The sequence below is a fragment of the Phodopus roborovskii genome, unplaced genomic scaffold, assembly GCF_943737965.1.
Source record: "Phodopus roborovskii unplaced genomic scaffold, PHOROB, whole genome shotgun sequence".
Lineage (NCBI taxonomy): Eukaryota > Metazoa > Chordata > Mammalia > Rodentia > Cricetidae > Phodopus > Phodopus roborovskii.
In genome coordinates, this window is record NW_026126459.1 from 29793423 (window position 1) to 29816707 (window position 23285).

Genomic DNA, 23285 nt, shown 5'->3' on the forward strand with positions numbered 1-23285 from the left:
TGCCCGAAAGCATTGTATCCTCTACAGTGAAGAATTACACAATAGAACATTGTTCTATACTTTTAAAGTTAAAGAATAGGTTATTGATGTGCACATACACCACACATACATCATGCTGGGCAATGGCTCAGAACCAGTCACATTCTTGGTATGGGGTAGGAGCTAAAGGACCAGAACAACCCAGGTGTGGTACTAGGAATTTCAGCAGGCAGAAGATCTCATCTGTCCAGAATTACAGTAGGAGATAAGAGGCAGTGAGCAGTGTGTTGTGGACCTTGAGTCCATGGATGATGTGAAGTAAGCTGGAGATTGGAAATGGCAAGGACTTAGAGTGCAGAAACATAAGCACGTCGATGGCTTGTACTGCAAAGTATCTGTCAGCTGATCAAGGGACTCTGAAGCATGGAAGTTACAGTTCCACCAAAACTGTGGGCACTTGGCTACTGAGATGTCACCAAGATAAAGCCCCAGGCCCACAAAACAGTCAGCTGCCTGTTCGGTGTGTGAAGCCAGAGATAAGACTTTGCAGAAGATTCCAGCAGTTTGGGTTTCGAGAGAAGAAACACTTCCCAAACAAGAACACGCTGTGCACAGTTAGGATGCCTTACTCATGCTTTCAGCTCCGAGTGGGCGCTTTTCCCCACCCGACACGTGGAAAGATGTGCCGGGCTTTCTTGGATGGCTTTAAGAAATAAATTGTAGGAAAGGTAGTCTGTTTCTTCTTCAATCACTTAGTGTGTTTACATTTTTCAAACATGGCGAGTAAGTTTATCTTCAAACACTGGCACTAAGTTATTTATAGCTTTTATTATCTAACCTAGTCTGCATGGTCTCTCTCCCACCCATCACATCACCCTTGCCCATTTAACAGTTTTTCTCTGAGCACTGCACAAACAAGGGTCCGTGGGCCTGGGCTGGCCTGCCTCCTGTTTTTGTGAATAAACTATTGCAACAGCCCATGCTTTTTTTATATAATGTCAGTGGTTGCTTTTAAGCTACAGTGGCAGAGTTGGACAGCTGGACACTGCCTGGCCTGTGAATCCTAAAATGTCTCTCTGTGTTTTACAGAAAGATCTTGTTCTATTTGAAGAACTTGTTATTCTTCATTGAGGTTTTGGTGGTGTTGTGTCTATGGCCTCTTCTAAATTAAATTGGGTGTGTGGTTCATTAGTGTTCATTATTTTTCTATTTCTGATTTAAGTTGTTATAGCTCTTGAGTTTTCACTATGCATGGATCCATTATTATTTTTAAAGTTTTGACATTTATTATTTTCTTTTTATGATTTCTGACTCGTTATTTAGAATTTTTGTTGTTGTTTCTAAACATGAATAAATCTCCCCCACCACCGTTATTTTTTCTAATGATTTCTGTCTGAATTACGTGGTGGTTGGTTCTCTCTGCCATGGAAGTGCTGGAGATTGAACTTAGGCAAGAAAACATGGTGGCGATCAGCTCACTGGCCCTTTTTTTTTTTTTTTTTTTTTTTTTTTTTTTTGATGTCTGATTTCTTTGACTGAACTCACATTTTTAAGAATGTTTAGAAGACCCTGGAAGGAAGTAGCTTTTCCTTAGCACATAACTGGCTTTGTTTCTATGGGTTAACAGGGAAACAAAAACTTGGGGATAAGTTCTCAGTCCATTTGGTGGTGAGGCCTTATGTGAGGACCAAGAGGCTTGTTTGTATTCCACATAGCTCTGAGGTTCAAGGCAGGTGGCTTTCCCTGTATGCTCCTGGGTTGGAGCTTGTTTTCTAATGCTAATGCTTGGAGCTTTATGGGAGAGCACAGTTTAGGACTCCTCACCTTGGGGAGCACCAAAGTTTGCTCCTTGGTCCTTTCCCACCCTTTCCAGCCTAGTGAAGATGGAAACTTTTCATCCTTAACTTCCTCTTTGAGGTTCTGCCATCTTTGTTTTGTGCTCACATGTGTTACTCCTTTTCTGGCCCATGAAGCATGTCAGGGAATGTCCCTGCCATCTTGCCTCCCCTCTCTGCCTGTTTTACTCAGCATTTTTTGGATTTTTTGTTTGCTTTGGATTTGACTTGTATTGTAGTTTTTATGTTCTTAAAACACCCTGAAAAAAGCAACTCAAGGAAGAGTTTTAACGTGAATCGTGCATGGTTCATCATTGGTGGGAAGTTGAGGCAGTGGCACTGGAACCAGCTGGTCATGTTACATTTACAGTCAGGAAGGTCAGAGCAGTGGATGTTCAAGACCAGTTCACTTTCTCCTTTCTATGGTTCTCAACCTTCCTAATGCAGCGAACCTAGTATAGCTCTGCATGTTGTGGTGACCCCAGCTAGAAAATTATTTCATTGCTACTTTATAACTGTAATTTTGCTACTGTTGTGAGTTGTAGTGTAAATACTTTTGGAGATAGAGGTTTGCCAGAGGGGTCATGACCCACAGGTTGAGAACTGCTGATCTAGACTTTCAGCCTAGGGAATGGTGTCACCCACAGTGAGCATGCCTTCCTACCCCAACTAGCCTAGTGATTGACACACCCAGAGGCCCATTCCCCAGGTCTCATCATGTTGACTATTGAAATTAACCCTCATGTCTTGTTTTGGGCAATCATGGTCTTTGTCCTTTTGAATGTCAAAAGACAAACTTCAGTTACCCTTTGAGGCTCTCTGTCATGTAGCATTTGCCAAGTGTTTTTATGTCAACAATACTTCATTGACAGTTACAGTTATTTGGTCACTAAAGATGAACATGTTAAATACAGTGAAAGAAACTTTCACAGAATTGCTTAGCCGCCTCTTTTGAAGACGAAGATAACTCAGTTAAGTTTTAAGTTTGGCCATAAATGATTGAGAGCAAATCTTGAACATGATGATAAGAATGGAATCTTACTATTTGGGGTTATGAAAATAGGAATTAGGAGAAATGCATAAACCAGTTGAAGGAGAAAAATGCTTTACTTTTTACTTTGACAAAATTGCAGCAGTGGCATTCAGCAAAAGCTAGTGGTGTTAGAGACAGCAACTGCATCTTTCTTTAAAAGTATATTAGCCACTGATTTGCTAATTATTGCCAAGTGGAGGCCTTGAAATCCTGGGAACACTGACTGTGGTGATATATTATTTATGATTTACTAAAGCTTGCCTGAGGATTCAGAAAGCAAAGTCAGCCACAAGCCATAGAAGCCAGGCACACACCTTTAATCCCAGCAGCAGGAAGATTTAATCCTAGGAATCAGGATTAAGAGGTAGATGGATCTGTCTGAGTTCAAGGCCACCCAGGGATACACGAGATATAATCAGTCTAAAAGAGTAACAGATCACACGCTTTTACTCCCAGCACTAGAGAGGGGCATAAAAGATAGAAACAGGGTCTTCAATATGTAGTAGAAGGCATTCATTTTCCAGCCATGCTGAGGAGAGAGTACAGTCTGAGGCTTGGGGAGAGATCATGGAGACGGGATCAGCCTTTTCAGCCTGAGGTAGAGGTAAGAAGCTAGTGGCCAGATGTTTTGCTTTTTGATATTCAGCTTGAAGTTTGAACCCCAATATCAGTCTCTGGGTCAGTTATTTAATTGTGTTATAACTGACAGATGGGTAGAAGGGAGGGACTCTAATTTATCATCTTACTACACTTGGGAGTGAGCCAAGGTCTTATTTTGCTGACAGGAGGGTCCTTTAAAACAGGGAAAGTTCTTCCTACTTTTCCAGTCTATTGGAGTTGAAATTCCATGACAGTGAATGTGTTACATTGTTTGTCCTGCTTGTCAGTAAGTTTTCAGAAGAAATATAAAACAGTTTTCAGTTTATGTTGAAAAATTGTTTTCTGTGGTTGTACCTAAACTGGCAGTTCTGAAGTGTGGGTAATTCAGGTATCTCACTGGCAATCCCTGGCTTCCCATAGATAGCAATTTACATCTGTGAGTATAAAAATGGCTACTCAGAAAGCAGTTTGAGAAGGGTCTGCTTGCTGAGCCTGCACTTCATGAGGTGTCTTCTATGAACTGTGTTTCCCTATTAGTCTCAGTCACATGGTGTCCCTTCAAAAGCAGGGACCAGGTGCGGTGGCACATGGCCGTAATCTGGTGCTAGGAAGTAGAGAAGGAGGACCAGGAGTTCAGGGCCATCCTCTGCTGCATAGAGAGTTTGAGGCCAGCCTGGGATATATAAAACCCCACCTCAAAAGCAACACAAATGATGACAAGGAAAAAGAAAACCCTTGAGGACACAACTGGTCCTTGCTGATGCTTTAGGGGAAAGGAGGAGGCCATTGTCTTCTGCTGCGTGCTTAGCTCAGCTGAGAGTTTACATACTTGGAAGGCCCAGGTTTATAGCCTTGTTGTCAGTAGTAAAACCAGCCCCCAGGACATGTGCTCCAGTCAGTTGGAAATTCAGGGAGGATGGTGGTAGACTTATCCAAACACATAATGTTAGATGTTTATGCCGTACTACATGATGTCTGACACTTGTGTCATACTTTATACCCTAACACATGATGTCAGATACTTGTGCAATGCTACATACAATTAAGTGTGATGTCAGTCACTTATGGCATAGCACACACGCTAACGCATGATGTCAGGCACATGTGTCATGCTACATACCATTAAGCATGACATTAGACACTTGTGTCATACTACATACTGTGACAGATTATGGGTGGATTAAATACTAACCTGGGAAAGGTAAGGTAGGCTTAAATAGAGGAACCTTTATTTGTTTCTAGAGAAGGAAGAGGTCCATGCATGGCATTTTATATATGTATAGCAAAAATGACATTAGAAAGGATTTTAAAATTCACTGATCAGTCAATGATTACTGAGCATTGATTGTGCCCATATCAGGTGCTGATGTAATTGTGCCAAGTTTCTGTCGTAAACCATGATTAAAAAAAAATAAAAGGTACATTATTATGTAAATTAAAAGGGACTTGAAAGTTTTTAGTGTAGAGAAATAAGAGACGTTATTAGCAGTAACAGTGAGATCCCTGGGTAGAGAGAAGAGGTCAGTGCCTGAACTTTCTAATTAAAGCGAAACATGAACTAAGCCCCAATAGCAGCTTTCCACCAGGTGTGGCTCCTCACTTTCCCCCTGGGGGAGCTTCTGAGGGGGTGCTGTCTTCCTGCTGCACCCAGAAAGGCTGGAGACAGAGCTTTTTGTTCATCCAGACTCACACACCATGACTGAGTGGCAGAACAGAATTAACCCGGGTCTGTCAATACCAAGCCCTCTTCCTGCCACTGCCCACACTGTGATGCAGGGCATTTCTTGCTTTCCAAAAGAAATCTGGTTTGCCCACCAGTAGCTCCCTGGGTTTGCTTGACAGACTGTGGGGAACATGCTGACTTGTTAACGACTTCCGGTGTGACTTGCTATGTTGACTTCTAGCACAGGTGTCTGATCAGCCAGCAATGATGTTAGCAGTATTTTAAGAGTTATTGAATCGAGTAAATATAAAACAGCCTCTGAGATGTCACCTTTCCCCTGTCACTCAAACGTGCAATTACTTTGCTGTTTGAGTAGTTCGATCAGGGTTGCGCTGGGAATTTTCATGGCAGTTCAGTTAAGAGATGCTACCAGCTGTGTATGATCATGCTTAACTAACGAAAGATTAGCATTTCAAAAACCAGCTTTTGGGGTTTTTCCATAATAGATGAGATGCAGAGTGTTTCTTTATCATTCGTAACTCCCCCTACCTAGCGAAAAATGCAGAATAACAAGTAGGTAAAAGTAAGGCAATTATTTCGAATTGTTTGAGCTCCAGAAGGTCAGTAAGTCAGCCACTGCCCTGCAGCCTGACATGAGGGGTAACTGGGGAGAGAGGGGGTTTATGAAATATTTCTTCCTATAATTATGTGAATTTTTTTCACAGTAAGCAAAACATTCTATTATCTAATGAAATAGAAATGCTTATTATCTCTCGTGAACTTTTTTTTTTTTTTTTTGATGCTTAGCTCACTGTTAATGAAGCAGCCGCTCAGCTCTGTGTGAAGGACAACGCCCTGCTGACAAGAAGAGATGAGCTTTTTGCCTTGGCTAGGCAGGTCTCTCGAGAAGTCACCTATAAGTACACATACAGGGCCACCAGGTAAGAGCGGAGAGGTGAAACTGCACGATTGGGTAGGGGCGGAGTTTGAAACATCATTCATGGATAGGCTATGAGTGTCTCAGAAAAGGTAACATGATTACCTTTTCAAAACACTGTTCAAAGAGATTTTTTAAATTAAATTAACTGGCTCTTAAAAACATAAAAAAAATGTATCAATAGGTACCATTTGAAATCATGTGTGCATTGTATGATGCTGAAATCTGTTGTCAAGCCTACTTGTTCGAACATTTATCATGTGTTCTTAGTGAAGACATCCCAAAGTCTTTCTCTGAGATTTGAAATAAGCTGTATGCAATCTACCCTCAGCAGCCCACTACACGGTGGCCACTGGAACTTAATACCCTAAGAGCAGTTTCTGTTTTTGTGTAATCTTCCTCTATGTCCCCACTTTTGAAAGATATGGTTTCTAGGGCTGTGATGTTCTGCCCATGGTGTAGACATTCTGTCACATAGACCTTGGCTTTGAGTGTGACACTGAGGTCTCTGCAGCTTTCCAGACTTACATGTACACACTTACTAATAGCTGGACTTGGTGATGTCTGCGAGGAAGCTGGTTCCTTTGCTGGTTGTGTAAGAAGACAAGAGGGCATTGGCACAGTCCCTTCTTGGTTGTAGTCTTTTATTATTGGAAATAACGTCACAATAAGCAAAATTATGTTTTGCCTATTCCAAGATATACTTTTTATGTTTTAGTATCTTTTTACAGTAACAGGTTAGATTGACTTCTCATAATTTAGTTGACAAGAATATATCAAAGTTGGTGACTTATTGAATGGGTGTCCTAGTACTGATGGGTGCCATGTCACAGGTGTGAAGTGTGATTCTGGCATAGCCAGTCAGATTGTCTGAAGCATTGAGAGATAGACACAACACATCTTATTTCATGTCAAATGACAATTTAATAATTTTATCTGAAGTGATTCCTGCTGAACTCTTAAAGAGACACATTTCTTGATACTTTTTTCTTTCTTTCTTTCTTTTCTTTTTTTGTTATATTGTCATGAAATACTGCTTTCTCTGGTAGAGTTCTTGAAATATTTAATATTGCTTCCCTAATATTAACTTGGAAATGATGAGACAGTCTCTCCCATTATGTAAATGATTACTGTATATCATTTTTCCTGTTGTGGTTTCAGAATTAAATATTCCAAGGGAACATTTCAGACTGAGATCACTCAGTAATAAAATTTGTTATCTTCTCAAGCTTTTTTTTCTCCCTTCCCTTTAGGTTAAAATGTGGTGAAAGAGATGAATTGTCTCCAAAGAGAATTAAAGTGGAGGTATGTATGCATGTAATGTATTTGTATGCCAATAAGTTTTGCTTCATTTGTAAGATCACCAAAATAATGTAAAATCTTCTTAGTTCAGACAAAAAAGAATGGCCTACAATTTAGTATGTATGTATGTATGTATGTATGTATGTATGTATGTATGTATGTAGTTGTAGACTCTTAAAAGCAGTATTGCATGTTGTTACCCTGAAGTACATGTAGTAATCCCAGAGAGCAAACCAAGGAGATAGTTTTTGAAGACATATTTTAGATTTATTATTTTTATGTATGTGAGTATTTTGTCTGCATGTATGTTTGTATATCACATGTGTGTAGTGCCCATGCAGGCCATAAAAGGACATTGGATCCCCTAGAGCTGGAGATCCATCCAGTTGTGAGCTGTCATGTGGGTGCTGGGAATTGAACTCTGGTCCTTTGGAAGAGCAGCCAGGGTGCTTAACCACTGAGCCAACTCTCCAGTCTCTCCCTGCTTCCCTAGGAGATTCTTAAAAGGAAACTGTATTGACTAGATTGATAGCAAGTTTATCGAAGGTTGATTTACAGGTCAGTGTCTTACGGACTTGAAAGTCTCCACTGGCATTAGCTCAAGGTGGCCCAGGAGCTGGCATGTAGTGCTTTGCATTTTTCAAGGGAACTGACAATTGGAGAAACTGTACTTAAAATGTTCCTCAGGGGACCTTGGTTGAGACTGTTATTGTAATTATAAGTTGTAAGTGGGAAGGGGAGAACTGAGTGAGAAAAACATACTTCTCTTAGGATCCCTGTAAGTCAAGAGTGGTTTCAGAACTGCCATTCTTCAGTTCGGGTGGCATGCCTTTTCTGAGTGTAGTCTGCAGCAGGGGGGATGTTATAACTGGGCAGTCGCTCTTCCTTCCTCCCCTTTTAGGTGGAGGTATGGGCATGTGTTCTGTGGTTCACCCCATTATTTAATTTCAGGTTCCAGCAGATAAACTCTGGTTCACAACTCCAACTTTCCATCATCACACCATCCTTGCTTAGTGTCCTTTATTGGTACCAAGCCAGAATTGTCTTGTAAAAGCATATTTTTTTTCTTGCTTAGACCCTCCCAGTGGCTTTCTGTCCCTGTGAGGAAACCTAACTTGGCAGTCAGGCTCCAGCTTGCTTCTCTTCTTTGCTACTTTACATTGCTGTTGTCACTGTTTCGCCTGCACAGACTGACAAAGCTGGGACTGACCAAGCTCAGTGGGTACATTTACCACCGTCCCTGGTTTATGCCTGAGCTTTTGACTTCCTTGCCTCCAGTCGGGGGATGGGGCTTGTGTACCCCAAATCACCCTCTGGCTGTGGTCCAGCTTGTTTTGTACCGCTTTTGATTACTTGGAATTGTTGAACATTTGTTTAATTGAGGGTCTGTCTGCCCTGCTGGAGAAGAAAGGGCTCTAGCCTGTGTGCCTTTGACTACATCATGAGTTGATAGCATTGGTTTGCTTTGAACAGGCACGGATAACAGCTGTTGGATAAAACCGTGAATGGCTGTGAATGAATATTTGTGGTTCCTAAAAACTTTATCCTCACGTAAAAATTCTCAAAGAAGTATTTTGTTCCCAAGAGACAGTTCTCTTTTAAGTTGTGCTCACATTCGTCATCTTGTCCTGATGCTTGCTTTGAAAGTGCTGTTTGAGATGGGTTAGCCTCAGATAACACTCAGGAGGTTTGCTGACATTGTCTAACGGGTTATGCTGAAAGATGGTGAGACAGTTTAATCATACTGCACACCAAGATAATGGCCGCTGCCACCCCCAGAATACACATGAACGCAGACACTGCACAGCCTGTGCTGTTGGAGCATTTGAAGGAGAGAAGATTTAGTCTAACCAAGCAAATCCTGCTGCTGGGGAAGAGCCTAACCTGCCTTTTTTTTAGCACTGGACCTCAATGTGGTCATGACTTGGTCTGCTCTTCATATAAGCCCATCTGTCCCACACAGAAATGTGTGGTTATGGTTGATTGGAGCTGCCACTGTTTCTTGACCCTCTCAGTGGACCTGAGCTGCAACTTGAGCAAGTTCTGTCTGCAGTATTTTGAGTTTATCATTAGAAATTCCAGTGTTGGGTTATTACATTATCTGTGAATTTTTAATTCCTTGAAATACATCTCATTGGGGATAATTTAAATAGTTCTGTATGTTTGGCTCATCGCTTTATTCGGGTCAAAAAGCCACTTGAATAGTTTCCAATTCAGAATTACAACTATCAGTGTTGTGTTTTTCCTGTAAAAGTTCTAATCTTTCCTAAGAAAGCCAGTGAATAATTCACTAAAGTTTCTGTGACAGGAAAAGTTAAAGACCCAGAGACTGATCCAAACTGAAAGTCAGAAAAGCAAAGTACTGGACCAATAGCTCTTACCACTACCTCAGGCTGAATGAGCTGACCCTGCTTCTGTCTTTTATACCCCTCTAGTGCTGGGATTAAAAGTGTGTGATCTGTTACCCTTCTAGACTGATTCAATCTCGTGTATCCCAGGGTGCCCTTGAATTCAGAGAGATCCATCTACCTCTTAATCCTGAGTCCTAGGATTAAAGGTGTGTGCCTGGCTTTCATAGCTTGTGGCTGACTTTGCTTTCTGAATCCTCAGGCAAGCTTTACTAAATCATAAATAATATATCTCTACAAGTCTCGTTAGAACTTGTGTACGTCCTTGACTCCCAGGAATAAGCAGAAACCTTAGCTTGAATTTTGGACAGTGATTCATTTTTTATTGTTTTTGATATTGCTGTTGTTGTTTGTTTTGCTTAGTTTTGTGCCTGGGAATTGCCATCAGTTACTTCAAAATGTGTCCTGTATGCAGTGTGTGAGGTGACATGTTTCGCTGATTGTGACCTGGCATAGTCCTAGCCTAGCTCTGTTCTGAGTCATGTTTGGGTATTGTAGCTGTCCATGTGCTTCAGGAAATTGACCCTGGGGTGGATAGTTTGGGCTGTCATGGGATCTGTTTCCTGTAATACTTGTCACCAAGTAGTAGTGCCTTGTGAATATCTGTCTTCCATGAGGCAACTCTGAGAGGGAGACTGTGGCATAAAGTGTGAGTGTGGGGGCTCCTTTGGGAAGTATCATTTGAGCTGGCTTTCAAAGAAAGTAGGAATGCCCGTGGGTATTCAGGGTGGCATTGTAAAAATGGACTGGTATGAGGGGAAGACAAAGACAATGAAATGCTAATCATATTTAGAAAATACAGTAGGTAGAAAAATTTGTCTAGAGATGTGCCTGATACAAAGGACCTCATAATGAAACCTGAAACCAGAGACATTTTAGAATTCTTTGAACCTACTTTTACTCTCACTTTAGTAAACCTTTTTGCACTTCTCATTTTATTTGAAGATAGTAACATAAAAACAGATGTGGGACAGATCCCAAGTTGCTCAGGCCAAAATTAATGCAACGACTCCTCCTCTACCTTTGTTCCAAAATCTCTTCCAGCTGCCAAGAAGCACACATGGAAGTTGCTCATTTGTTTTCATGTTAAGCAGAATATTTTTTTTGCAGCAAACAACAAAAATTGTGATGTCCAGTAGATAAAAGTGATGTCTGAATAATTTGACATGTTAAGGAACGAAACAATTTTGCCTGCTGTTATCAGTGCCTTGGGTTGCATGTAAAGCAATGCTGTGTCCAGGGCGGTAAGATCTCTTCCTATTGCTGAATTCTGTGTCCTGATCTGCACCCGAAGGGTTGGATGGAATAAACCATAAAACATTCATCCGACTTTTCTCCCTGGGAACATACTGTTCTCCCATAACAATAGCTGTAATTAGATTTTCTCAAGCATCATCATACACTGACTATATAGAAATATCTCTTCTCCTTAAATGGTGAAACCACTATACAAGATATGTTAGGCATTGGAATGTGTAGAGATTTTGAGCATTATTTCTTCAATTTGGAGATTAAATGGTAACCACAGAGAGAAACCTTTCCCACTTGGGTGAGTCTTGGGGAAGGCCCCAGTGGACGTGGGTCTCCAGGGAGAGAGCCCTTCTCCAAGCCCTGTGTGTTAAGAAAGTAAGGTTTGGTAACACTGCACCGATGAACTACTATACTGCAGAAAGCTTACCTTTAGCTAAACAAGAATGAATTGTGTGTTGTCATTCTTGTTTTTCACTAGGGACCCCAGAGCATCCAGCTGTGGGACAGTCATAACAGTGCTGGTTTTCTAATTCAGGCTATTTTATGCCATTCCACACTAGACATTCATCATAAACCCTTTATGTATACTCTATGATGTCCATTTGGCAGCCATGCAGACCCAGAGTTGCCATGTTGCTGTCCAGGAGTTTCCAGCCTATGTCTTGAACTTGGGGGTTCACAAAACACCTTACTGGCACGGAAAAGAACTGCTGGGCTTAGAACCTTCCAGTATGTGTTTGTAAATGTTTGTATGGGACTGGTGGTCTCTGAAGAAAAGGAATGACAATTATTATTTTTCTAATCCAAAGATGGCTGCCTGGTAAACAATTAAGTCTTCAGTAGGAACTTTAGCAGTGGTAACTACAAAATATATTTATATAGAAGAGAGTACTGTGTGGTATGCTTCCTGTTTAGAATGAGTATAGAAGGTATGTTGGGAAGTTAGTTGATGTATTTATACTCTACTTGTAACTGGGTAAGATGGCTTGACAACTAATCATAGAACACAAGGAATCAGTAAGCAGGAGCTGTCGTGTCTCTGCTTAAAAACACAAAATACTGGTTAAAAGTAGAGTCAGTTGGTAACATTTCTTTTTAAGAACACACAAGGTTCCTTGAGCAAACTGTCATTATCTCCAGTAATGCTAGTGTCATAGGAGCTTCTTAGAAAGGGAGGTAAAACAATTTCAGCTGCATGGATGGACTGTCTGCTCGGTGTCTTCTTGTTAGTTTTCTTTCACCAGAATTGCCAGGAACAGGACAGGGGTGAGTGGCAACAACTCTCCTGTCCCTGTGGAGTAGAGTACAGAAACAACAGAGTGGAAGAAATGAGTGTTAATAGAGCCCAGGAAGTCAAAGAACTGGGTTTGAATAAGAGGAAACATCTGCCAGCTGCTCCAGAGGGGCGGGGCGGGGCTGGGCGGAGCAGGGTCAGCATATCCACCTACACTGTGACTAAGCTTGTGAAAAGAAAGCTGGTGAGTCTGAAGTAGGCTCTTCTCCCTGGATCAAAAAAGCAGAAGCCGTCCAATCTGCTATTCATACAGAAAGCGTGAAGACAGAAAAGGGAAAATGCACGTGGGGTTAGGAACATCTGCCACTACACATCACTTCAAGACAGCTGGGCAGCGTTTAAAACAGCTCACTGGTACTTGGTGGGAAAGATAGAGAGCAGGGAGGGTGGAGACCAAAGGGGTGAGACTAATTAGGTCATGAACAGCCTCCAAACATGTATCTTATTTTCTCAGTGCCGAGACCCCAAGTCTCATCACCAAGGGAACACTGTGATTAATGGCAGCAGCCATCAGTGTGACATGGAGATAAATTGCTCATAGCATGGTACAGCTGGTGCCTAGAAAGAGAGTGACAGAGACCCAGAATAAGTCCTGTGCCAGACACAGTGAAGGAGACCAAGCTTTTCCTCTACCAGTGTGCCACTGTCGTGGGGATGGTCTCCCTTTTGTTTCTCTGCCACACATTCCGGATAGCTTGTTTCTCATTGTTAATGATGGAGCACTCTCCACTTCCCAGAAACCTTTCATGTGCAGAGTTTGGAGGTACCCTCCCCAGCTCTGTAGTATTCTCATGGCTGAACAGTCCTGACTGTGAGGCACTCTGTGACAAGATTCGCCATCTGCATTAGTTCATTTAATGCCCACAGATCTCCCCTGAGCCCATGAAGCAGGTGATGTAATCTCTGTGGAAACATTGGGAACATTGTGAATAATGAGGTTGGCTTGCTGAGACCACACATCTGGTCCTAACTCGAGCAGACTGGTTAGCTTCTTCCTCCTTCCCAAGCCTCTTCAAACAGTGTCTGAGAGATTGGAGCATCTGGGGCACCAGCAGCTCCGCACAGCCCGTCCCTGAGCCGGTAACTGCTCTGACCCATCTCTTTTGTTCAGACTCACTACCCCTCTTACCTGCTTTGTGTGCAGGCAAGTCTTGCCTCTGAATTCATCCATTTTCTAGTTCCCCTCCTAAGCTGTGCCTCGCCTTGCAGCCTTTGTTGAAGTGCAGGTCTCCACTGCATTCCCAGGCCTCTGTTCCATCTTCACCACAGGCACCAACTAGTCTCAGCTGTGTTTAGTGTGGCCTTTCTAAAATCAGGTCTTCTGAGAACGTCAGTGACTTCCCTATGCTAAAGAGAATACTTAACTCATCTATTTAGGATAAGATTCAGATGTTGCAGTGCTGTACCGGGCACACAGAATCTGGCCACGCAACTCCAGTTTGCTGCTACTCTCTTCCTTGTGGCATATCTTACTGTAACTATAATAAACCAAGTGCTGTACAGGCTGTTACTTTTGCCTTCAGGCCTTTGTATAAGCTGTGCCTTTTCCTGAAGAACCATCTCCTTTAAACATAATGCCCTTGGGAAGGCTTCTAAGTGTTCTGGGTCTCTATCGATGCCTTCTGCAGCCTGCTTGTGAAGGTGAAACACTGTCTCTTTTGTCTGTTCTACCCCAGGTGCTTCTAGATTTCCCCTGTGGTTTTCACCAGCGTAATCCCCTACCAATATACCCAGGATTTTCTTGCCAGTTATAGTTTTAAATATGGAGTTCCCACTCACCCTCAGATAGCTATACTGTGTAAATATCCCCAAAACACCATATGAGATATACATACATAGATACATACATACATCAAGGATGTTAAGTCACCTACACTGAGGTGCTTTATTTTGATTAAGCCTGGTATTTTTTTTTTTTTTTTTTGGCTGATCTGTCTAAACAACAGAAACATTTTTCATGCCAAGCACTGAACTAAGTGTTTTCTAAGCATTTTTTGTTCCTCTAAAAATGATTATGTAATGTAGACTCATGGCTGCTATAGTGTCCCTCCTCAGATGGGACAATACACCCAGGGCAGAATAGTCTGCTCTGTACACCAGAAACAGCAATAGGATTAGATTTCAAACCCAGCACAAATCATAGAGCGGAAGTCAGTCCTCATGAAAACCAGCTGTGTCATGTTTCAGAGGCATCTTCACATTAGGAGTGTATGGGTTGAGCCCAGGCTTGGAGCTAGTGTCAATAGCTGTAGACTGTGGGAAACCAAGCATCGTTTATGAGAGCTGAATAGAAAATGCCTGTGAAGTGGGAACAGGTGCAGTCGGGGCTCCTGCCAGCCTGCAGGGCTGTTGCTGGGGACTCTGCTGATGCTTGAGCTTAAAGGAAGGTTTGCTCAAGTTGAGGCTGGCATTTTAGGAGTGAAAAAGTTCTTAGAAGAAAAATGTAATGCAGTATATATTCATGCTCTTATGTGAAGCTGACTCTAGCTCACCTACTGATTACAGACTGTACATTCCTATACATCAGTGTGGGAGCTAGAGAGGCAGTATCTTCAGTACTGGAGAAGTACTGTTGGATGGGAAGGTATGTAAAGTTATTCATAGTTATTTACTCTTCACCACCAGTCACGTTATTTCATGTCTGACTTCAAACAAACAAACTGATAATTCGCTCATTGTGGTTGTGGTGCCTTTAATCCCAGCCTTCAGGAGCCAAGGCAGAAAAGTTATTAAGTTCAAGGCCAGCCTGAGCTACACTGTGAGCTCTGGGCCAGCCCGGGCAGTAGAATGAGACCATCTCAAAACAATAAAATCATTTTAGAATTAAAGATAGGTAACTAGGTATTATTTAGGAAATTAATTTGGTAGATCAAATATTTGAAAGCATGGCAAATGAAGACCATAGTGGGAGAATGTTTTGAGCCAATATCTTGTCAAATAAAGTAAAATATTTTTATTATACCACCACATCTTTTTCTACTCAGTTATTGTAACAAATTTGGCTTTTAATTGTTAACCCTGTGTTAGAAGTATGTGTTAGAAGGTTATCCAACCAAGGGGAAACTGTGTTGGTAATAACTGTTTCTGTAAGGAGACTGTTAGTGGATTTCCTTAACTTTACTAAAGTCATTGTGGTTGCCCATAGCGTTTATAGTCATGTAGAAGAACAAACAGGTAGCTAAAAGAAGCTTGAAAGAAATGGTGGATGGATTCACCCAGACACACAGGACCTGACCTGATGTAGCTAAAGGGTTGTTCAGGCATAGAATGCCTTGCAAAAAGACTGTAGTCCATAAAGTGTGGACTTGATTGCTGTTTTTGCATAGCAGCTGTCACGTACTAAAGGCATGATCCATCGTCTCTTCCCATTTGGTCCTCTCAGCAGCTCCAATAGATTGCTTGTCTGTACACTCCCCAGAAGGAGACTGACTTGGGAAGGCAGGTACTAAAGTTCTTTGCAGTTCTGGGAAATTCAAGTAGGCAATTTAAATTTTTACTTTAGGTCTTTACCACATAACAAAGTTAGTTCTAGATGAATTACAAACAATAACAAAAAACTTTTGAACAACTGGCAGTTTGTCTGTTTACTGAATTTCTAAAACTGCATTTTGAACTTCAGTGCAGTCTAAGTCACAGCAACACAGACACTTATGTGACAATAATGTATAAATTAAATTTTGTGTGTCAAAACAGAAATAAATTGAGCAGAAAATAGTTTTAAAAGCCTAGCAGTACCCAGTGGCAGCAGAGAAAGCCATAGTGGTTAGATTAATCAGATAAACCAATGGAAGTTTTTAACCAGTGGTCCTCAAACTGTGGGTCATGACTCCTCTGAGGGTTCAGCAACCTTTTCACAAGGGTCTCCTAAGATCACATGAGAACAGATGTTAACATTTTATGATTCATAATAATAAAATTACAGTTATGAAGTAGCAATGACAATAATGTTATGGGTGGGTGTCGCCACAACATGAGGAACTGTATTACAGGGCCAGAGCCTTAGGGATGGTGACCACTGCAAACAGTGATAGAGGACAGCAAAGGTGGAGGGTTTTGCCTGTTCATATTTTTCTACTGGATAATGCTATTTCCATGGAAATATTTCACAGAGCTTTTCATAAAGCCAGAAATTAGGGAAAGTTAGGACACTCTGACATGTCCAGCGTGAGCAGGTAGTTAGCTGGATGCTGGCTGAGATGTTTGTCATCATCTCTGTGGTCACAGAATTTGCTTGCCAGTGCTTGCTTATGATGGTGACGATTACGTTTCTCATCTTGTTCATTTGTTGCTTTACTGTAGAAAACAAGGCATGGTAGCTTAAGACTGATGCACTCTACAACCTCGGCAAATCATTTACTACTGAAGGTGAAGTGTTGTTTTTGCTTTACATGCTAACAAGGTTTAATATCCAGGCCCTGTGTTCTGCCCACAGGACGGATTTCCAGACTTCCAGGAACCAGTGCAAACCCTCTTCCAGCAGGCGAGAGCCAAGAGCGAGGAGCTCGCAGCCCTTAATTCACAGGTAACCTGCGGGGATGCCTTGTGGAGATAGCTGTAGGCTGGAAGGTAGGGGACTGCTTCAGCCAGTTGCAGATTGCGGCTTTTGAGGATTGAGTTTGTTTCTGGTTATTAAAATGTCTGCCCCAGAGCTATCTCTGTAAGGTGGCAGGAACAATGTGGTTTCATTTGGTTCATGAACAAAATCTGGCAAGACATTACTTACCTGTAGGAAATGAGACATTCTTTTAGTACTGGGGGAAAGCAGCCGTTCTCACCGTGGCACCGTGGCTATGTGCAGCACAGATCTTAGGTAAAATAACACAAGATCTCAGTAACATATTGTCAGCATTGTAACTCTTACCCCACTTAAAGCCTTATTGAAGAATTGTTAAATTGGTGTGTAGCTTGGATAACTTTGTTAATTTCTGTGTATATACGAGGGGTACTATGTTTGTGTGGGTGCACAGGGGTGCAGGTGTATGTGCACCTGTCTGTAGAGGCCAGAGGAAAACCATGCACATTGTTGATCAGGAGACAGGGGCTCTTGTGAGGGTTGATGTTGTTTATGCTGCTGCTAAGTCCCAGGGATCCACCACTCTCTGCCTCCCCAGTGCTGGGATCACAGTGTATCTCCATGCTCAACTCTTTATGTGGTTCGGTAGGGGTTGAATGTGGCTTCTCAGACTTGTGCAGCCAGTGCTACCCCCGAATTTTAGTAAATTTTTAACTATGTATGTGCTCAGAAACAGACATTTCCAAAGTCCGTGTTTGAATGCCCCTTTTAGACAGTGCTGCAGACCTGTTTGCATTCACATTTAGTATTGCCAAACTGGTCATGGGGAGGAGAGTAATGCTGCTTCCCTCTTGGAAAGTCTGGCTGAAATGTCATCAGTTAATTGTTTGAAATTTCAAGTGAAATGAAGTTATTGCTACCTTTGCTTTGGTTTGTGCACATTTAGAAAAGTAGTATGGGCATTCTTCCTAGTTATTTAATTCATTATGTGTTCCATCTATTGAATTTTAAAATTATGAATCATGACTTTTATAACCAATTTTGTATAGAAGAATTCTTATAGTACTTTTATATAACATGGTAATGAATCATATCTGCATTTTGACTATTACTTCCTTGACAAATGTCATAGATACGCTACTTTGAATATCACATGCAAGTAGTTTAGAACATCGCATGTGAAAGGAGCTTTTGACATACACACAGAGATGACTTTGGATGTCACACACCAGTTTTGTATTTTAAACATGTCCGTTTTTGCTTGGTGGGGAAATGCCGCTTCTCTGGGGTGGAGGCAGAGATCCTTGCTGGCACGGATGCGCCTCTGCATAATTTGCATTGTTTAATTTTGGTGGTAGGTGTGTTTGTCTTGTTCTTCTAGACAGCGCTTTACACCTTTTCTCCTCCAAGCAGGCTGTCATCATAGCAGAGTCTGGGTAGCGCCAAATCCCAAAATAAAATGCCAGGATTTCACCCTGTGTTCCAAGTAGTTGACAACAGATGTTGCTAATGCTCTTGGGCTCTCTCTCTCTCTCTCTCTCTCTCTCTCTCTCTCTCTCTCTCTCTCTCTCTGTCTCTCTCTCTCTGTCTGTCTCTCTCTCTCTCTCTCTTTAAAGAAGGGAAATCCTTTAAAAATTTAAAAGACCCAGGACCTTGGAAAACAAAGTGGAGTTAGGCTGTTTTTAAGCTTACATGGGATTCTCTTTATGGAACTGAAAATAAACCTTTTAAACAAAGTCAGTATCTCACATGACATAGACATTTATTCATATTTATAGAGGCAAGCATTCCATGGGAAGTGTGAGCTCATTTTAATAAATACTAAATACATTTGCTGGAGTCTCAAATTGGCATCTTTAAGCTATTAAGAAATCTAGACTGCTGTAGTTACGGGTTTTATTTTTGCTTTACTTTCTAGCAGGCTGAAAAGGGGATGGCGAAGCAGATGGAACTCCTGTGTGCCCAGGCTAGCTATGAGAGGCTGCAGCAGGAGAGGAGACTGACGGCGGGGCTCTACAGGCAGAGCTCCGGAGAGCATAGCCCAGATGGCCTGCCTTCTGATGGCTCAGATGGACAAGGTGTGTCTCTGCAGTGACCCAGCCTCCAGAGCCAGCACCACGTACCTTTCAAAGAGAAATGGAGAGAACAGATTAGATTTAAATCAGTATTTTGAAGGGATTATTTTATCTCTGTGAAAATCCATTTTTAACTAGTTCCTTTCAAAGGAAAGTAGTCATCCTGTATATTTTCATTTCTGAAATCCTAAATTTTATTATTCCTTTACTGTAGCTTGCACATGTGTCTTGTAGGGGCTTGATCAAAATGGATATTTCCCAAAGAAACAGAGTCCATCAAAGACAATTCTTAGATGGACTCTGTTTCCTTGTTTTGCCAGGCATTGAACCCAGGACCTTCCACTGAGGTATATCTCCACCTTTTCAAAACAGTCAAAACATCTTTCTTTAAATTTCAAAACCAATTTGTCCAAAACGTATAACATTTTTTTCTTAAGAGGATGTAGTGGTTATTTCCGAGACACACAAAACACAAGTTCATGCTAGAAAGCTCAGTGAGTTCATGAGTATTTTTACTATGAAAATTCTTTTAGTTTTGTCATGTCTTCAGTATGAAGAAAATTTGTAAGTCATTGTTACCCACTTATTCAGAGGCTTTTTAAAAAGTGTTTTCTATATGGTAGGCATGCCTCTAAGCCCAGAAGGCATAGCAATTCAAAACCCATCCTTGCCCATGTACAGCTTAGCTCCAAGTAGAGAGATGTGCCATGAAAACCTATAATAGGTTCTGCAGTTTCAGATGTTACTAAACACTATGTCAAAGGAAAATGGTGTTTCGTGGTGTTTTATTTTATGTCCTGTTCACTTTTTAGGAGGTGACTACCCCTATTGATAACTCCTCTTTCCAAGTGAGAATCCATCTTTTTAAAAATGCTTTAAGTTCTTACAAAGTCACAGGTTTTGATGTGGCATTTCATGCAGACTTTGTTCTTATAAATCCTTTTCCCCCGGTTCCTTCCTCCCTCCAACAGCCCCTGTCATATCACATGGATGGTGTTACCCTCCTTTCGACCTCTCCCTCCCTAAAAACTCCTTCTTTCCAGCTTATTGTACCTTCCTAGTTTCAACACACACACACACACACACACACACACACACACACACACCTAGGTTCAACATACAAAAGGAAATGTGGTATTTGTCTTTCTGAATTTGGCTTATTTCATTTAACATAATATATATGATGATTCCCATCCCATCTGTTTTCTTTACGGCTGAATAAAACTCCCCTGTGCATCCGAGCCTCATGTTCCTTATCGTTCATCTGCTGGTGGACATCTGGACCCGGTTGATGTCTTAGCTATTGTGAGGAGTGCAGCAATAAACAAGTGTGTGCCTATCTCAGTGGGAGGCTCTCTGGCATCCTGCAGGCATGTACACAGGAGTGGTGTAGCTGGATTATATTGTGGTTCTTTCTGCCTTTAGTTTTTTGAGGCCCTTCAACACTGGTTCCCAGTAGTTTTGCAGCACAAGTGCGTGCTCACAGCACTGGGTAGGTTCTTCTCACCCTGTACCCTCTCTGGCATTTGTCCTTGATGTTAGCCAATTCTAACGGGTGAGGCAGAGTCTTAAAGCAATTTTCTGTTTAATTTGCTTTTACACAATAGCTGAGAATGTTGAGCAGATTTTCAAATATTTGGGAAGCATGTGTATTTCTCTCTTTTTCATTAGTGAAACTACTAATTGGAAGGTTAGAGGTTTTGGTGACTAACTTTACACTCCTTTATATGTCCTGGATCTTAATCCCTTGTTTGGTGTGTATTACCAAAGATATTTTCCCCCACCCATATAAGAATAGCATGTTACCAAGCATTCTCTAGCAGTGGAATGAAATATTGCCCTAGATCATGACACAAGAGTAAAAGAAAGATTTTCTTTCTAAAACATGACAAAAAACATTTCAGTTGAGGTCTTTATGTTCTCTGACCCTTCTTAGTAGCTAAGAATTAACAGTTAAGCAAACATAATTACAAAAGATTTGCTGGAGCTTAACTTATGACACTAGTATAACTTACTGTGGGACGGCTGATGTGATGGATAATATCATTTGTAAAGCATTTTTCTGTGTCTGTACTAATTATTTTTTCATGGATTGTGCTTAAAAACAAAACTGTAATTGGCCTGAAGCCATCTCTGCCTCTACTCTCAAATGTGTGGTTAGGTAAGGGCACACACACTTAGTGCATGGTTACAATGTTAAAGAAAACGTACAGAGGAGCTGTATTAATACAGTGCTGGAAGCTTCTAGAAACGTTTTGTACACTTCAGGTGCCGGCATTAGAGATTTCCCTCGTAAGTTATCTCTATCTCCCATCCAAGTATTAACCAGGCCCAACCCTGCTTAGCTTCCGAGATCAGATGAGATTGGGCCTGTTCAGGGTGGTATGATCGTAGACATAAGTTGTTATCTTAACTGTCTTTTCCCAGTTATTATACGTGTTTTAGTCCTTCTTGACCCTTCCCATCCTCAGAAGGTGTGTTCTAGCAATTTGTGAACATTTATCTACAAAATCAAACAGAAAACAAACAATAAAATACACAGGAATGTTTTAAATGTTATTGTTTTTTTTTTCTCTCCCTCTTCTCTCTCCCTCTCCCTTCCTCCCTCCCATTAGGAGAAAGACCTTTGAATCTCCGAATGCCTAATGTACAGAGCAGACAGCCCCATCATTTTGTGGCCGATGGGGAGCTAAACAGACTTTACTCCAGTGAGGCAAAGTCCCACTCATCAGGTGAGAATGAAGTCTGCGATCATAGAAAACCTGGGTAACATTCCATCAGCTCTGCTCCCCCCTTCCTGTCCCTATTGAACAGTGTGTCGCTTGCCAGTCCCCCTTGGAAATTATAGATTACCGAAATATCAGCCAGCCTCTTTGAGAATAACAAGGAATAAACAAGAGGTTAAGACTCTTGAACTAGCTGTTGCATGGATGGCAGCCTGTATATAGCTTGAGCTGAGTAATAAATGGCTCTGATGAGTTGGGCAGGCATTGCTTTTGTGACAATACTGTGATATAGCACAGGTGTGCTCTGCATCTGTTCTCGAGCTGAGGAAGCCTGTGTGCCCAAAACTGTCTTTTCATGCAGATGCATTTTAGGGTGAAGTTTTCTGGTATTAACTCAAGTGAAATGAATCACACAGCATTGATTTAGTAGATGCTAGCACCACTCAGGAGATTCTGGTATTGTTTAGTCTTTGAATAAAAGTAACTTTAGGAATCACTTGATGACAGTCACTGATTTTAGAGATGGGGAAGTGAAGACCAAATCATACAGTTGCCTGGATTTGTTAGGTTGGTAGGAAGGTGACTTTGCAGCTGACAGTAGGTTGAGGATTAACTAAGAAGTTTGTCAAGAGAGTCTGTGTCTTTCTGCTCATATTCCCAGGAGCAGATGCTAAAAGACTGATGGGTGAAATAATGTCTTTTGCTTGTGATCTTTAGTCCATTGTTTGACACAGACTGTCAAAGAGGTTGACAAATGAAACTATCCTAAAATGACAGCAAATGGGTCTCCTATTTTCATCCATATGAAAAACCAAGCTCTTCCTGCAAATTCTTAACAAACTACCATGCTTAACAAATGCATGTTGCTTCGAAGACCCTCCATGAAAGAAATACAGTGATCATATCTGTCTCCCATGGAGACACACTTGGTATCTCTGCTCCATGGAGATTTAGTTAAACTGGAATTTTACATGGAACAGAACAAAGGAATGCCTAAAGAAGGGCCTTTGCCTTTTTTTTTTTTAATTTTAGTTTTTAAACTTTTCTATTTTTTGAGAATTTCATACCTTCCCTTCTTAAAATTTCTCCTAGATCCTCCCTGCCTCACTACTCACCCAACTTCATGTTTAAAAAGAAACAAACAAACAAACAAAAAACAAAATCCCACCTCCACTCCCACACACTCACAGAACAAACACCCCTTGGAGTCTGATTCATGTTGGCCAATGACCCCTGGACATGGAGCCTGTCCTGGAGTGTGGTTGATGTGTACCCAGTGTTAGTCCATTGCAGAATATTTTCTTTAAAAGAATGAGAAGAGATGGCACAGGTGTCATGCAGTAAGACCAAGGGACCTGGAGTTTGTTCTCCCTGCTTCTCCTGGATTCATCTGTAAAGTAGATACTCCACAGGGTCATTGTGAGCCGTAAACAAGAGAGTGCAAGCTGCACAGCTGGTAAAAACGAAAGTATTGTGGCTGTTTTTCTTACCCCTACATGCAATTAAAATCCCTTTCTGTGTAGATAGGTTGTGTACATACATTGAGCTATGTTCAGATAGGTAGATAGACATGTTGATTCCCTTTCTGCAGCCCTTTCAAGGTGTGTATGTGTGTTTTATGTATGTGTGTGCATTAGCCCACATATTTGCATGTATATAATGTATATCT

General features: G+C 41.4%; 1 protein-coding gene across 3 annotated transcripts in view; it reads left to right on the top strand.

Moving 5' to 3' along the window:
* Nab1 (NGFI-A binding protein 1) overlaps positions 1-23285 on the top strand; it is a 40365-nt gene that overhangs the window by 14431 nt on the left and 2649 nt on the right. For 2 of the 3 annotated variants that reach the window (XM_051190136.1, XM_051190137.1), the window contains 5 exons: positions 5918-6051; positions 7301-7352; positions 16735-16824; positions 18734-18893; positions 21506-21622. In XM_051190136.1, coding sequence (XP_051046093.1) covers positions 5918-6051; positions 7301-7352; positions 16735-16824; positions 18734-18893; positions 21506-21622 — 553 coding nt within the window. The remainder of the gene's footprint in view (positions 1-5917; positions 6052-7300; positions 7353-16734; positions 16825-18733; positions 18894-21505; positions 21623-23285) is intronic. The other variant, XM_051190138.1, reaches the window with a different exon arrangement.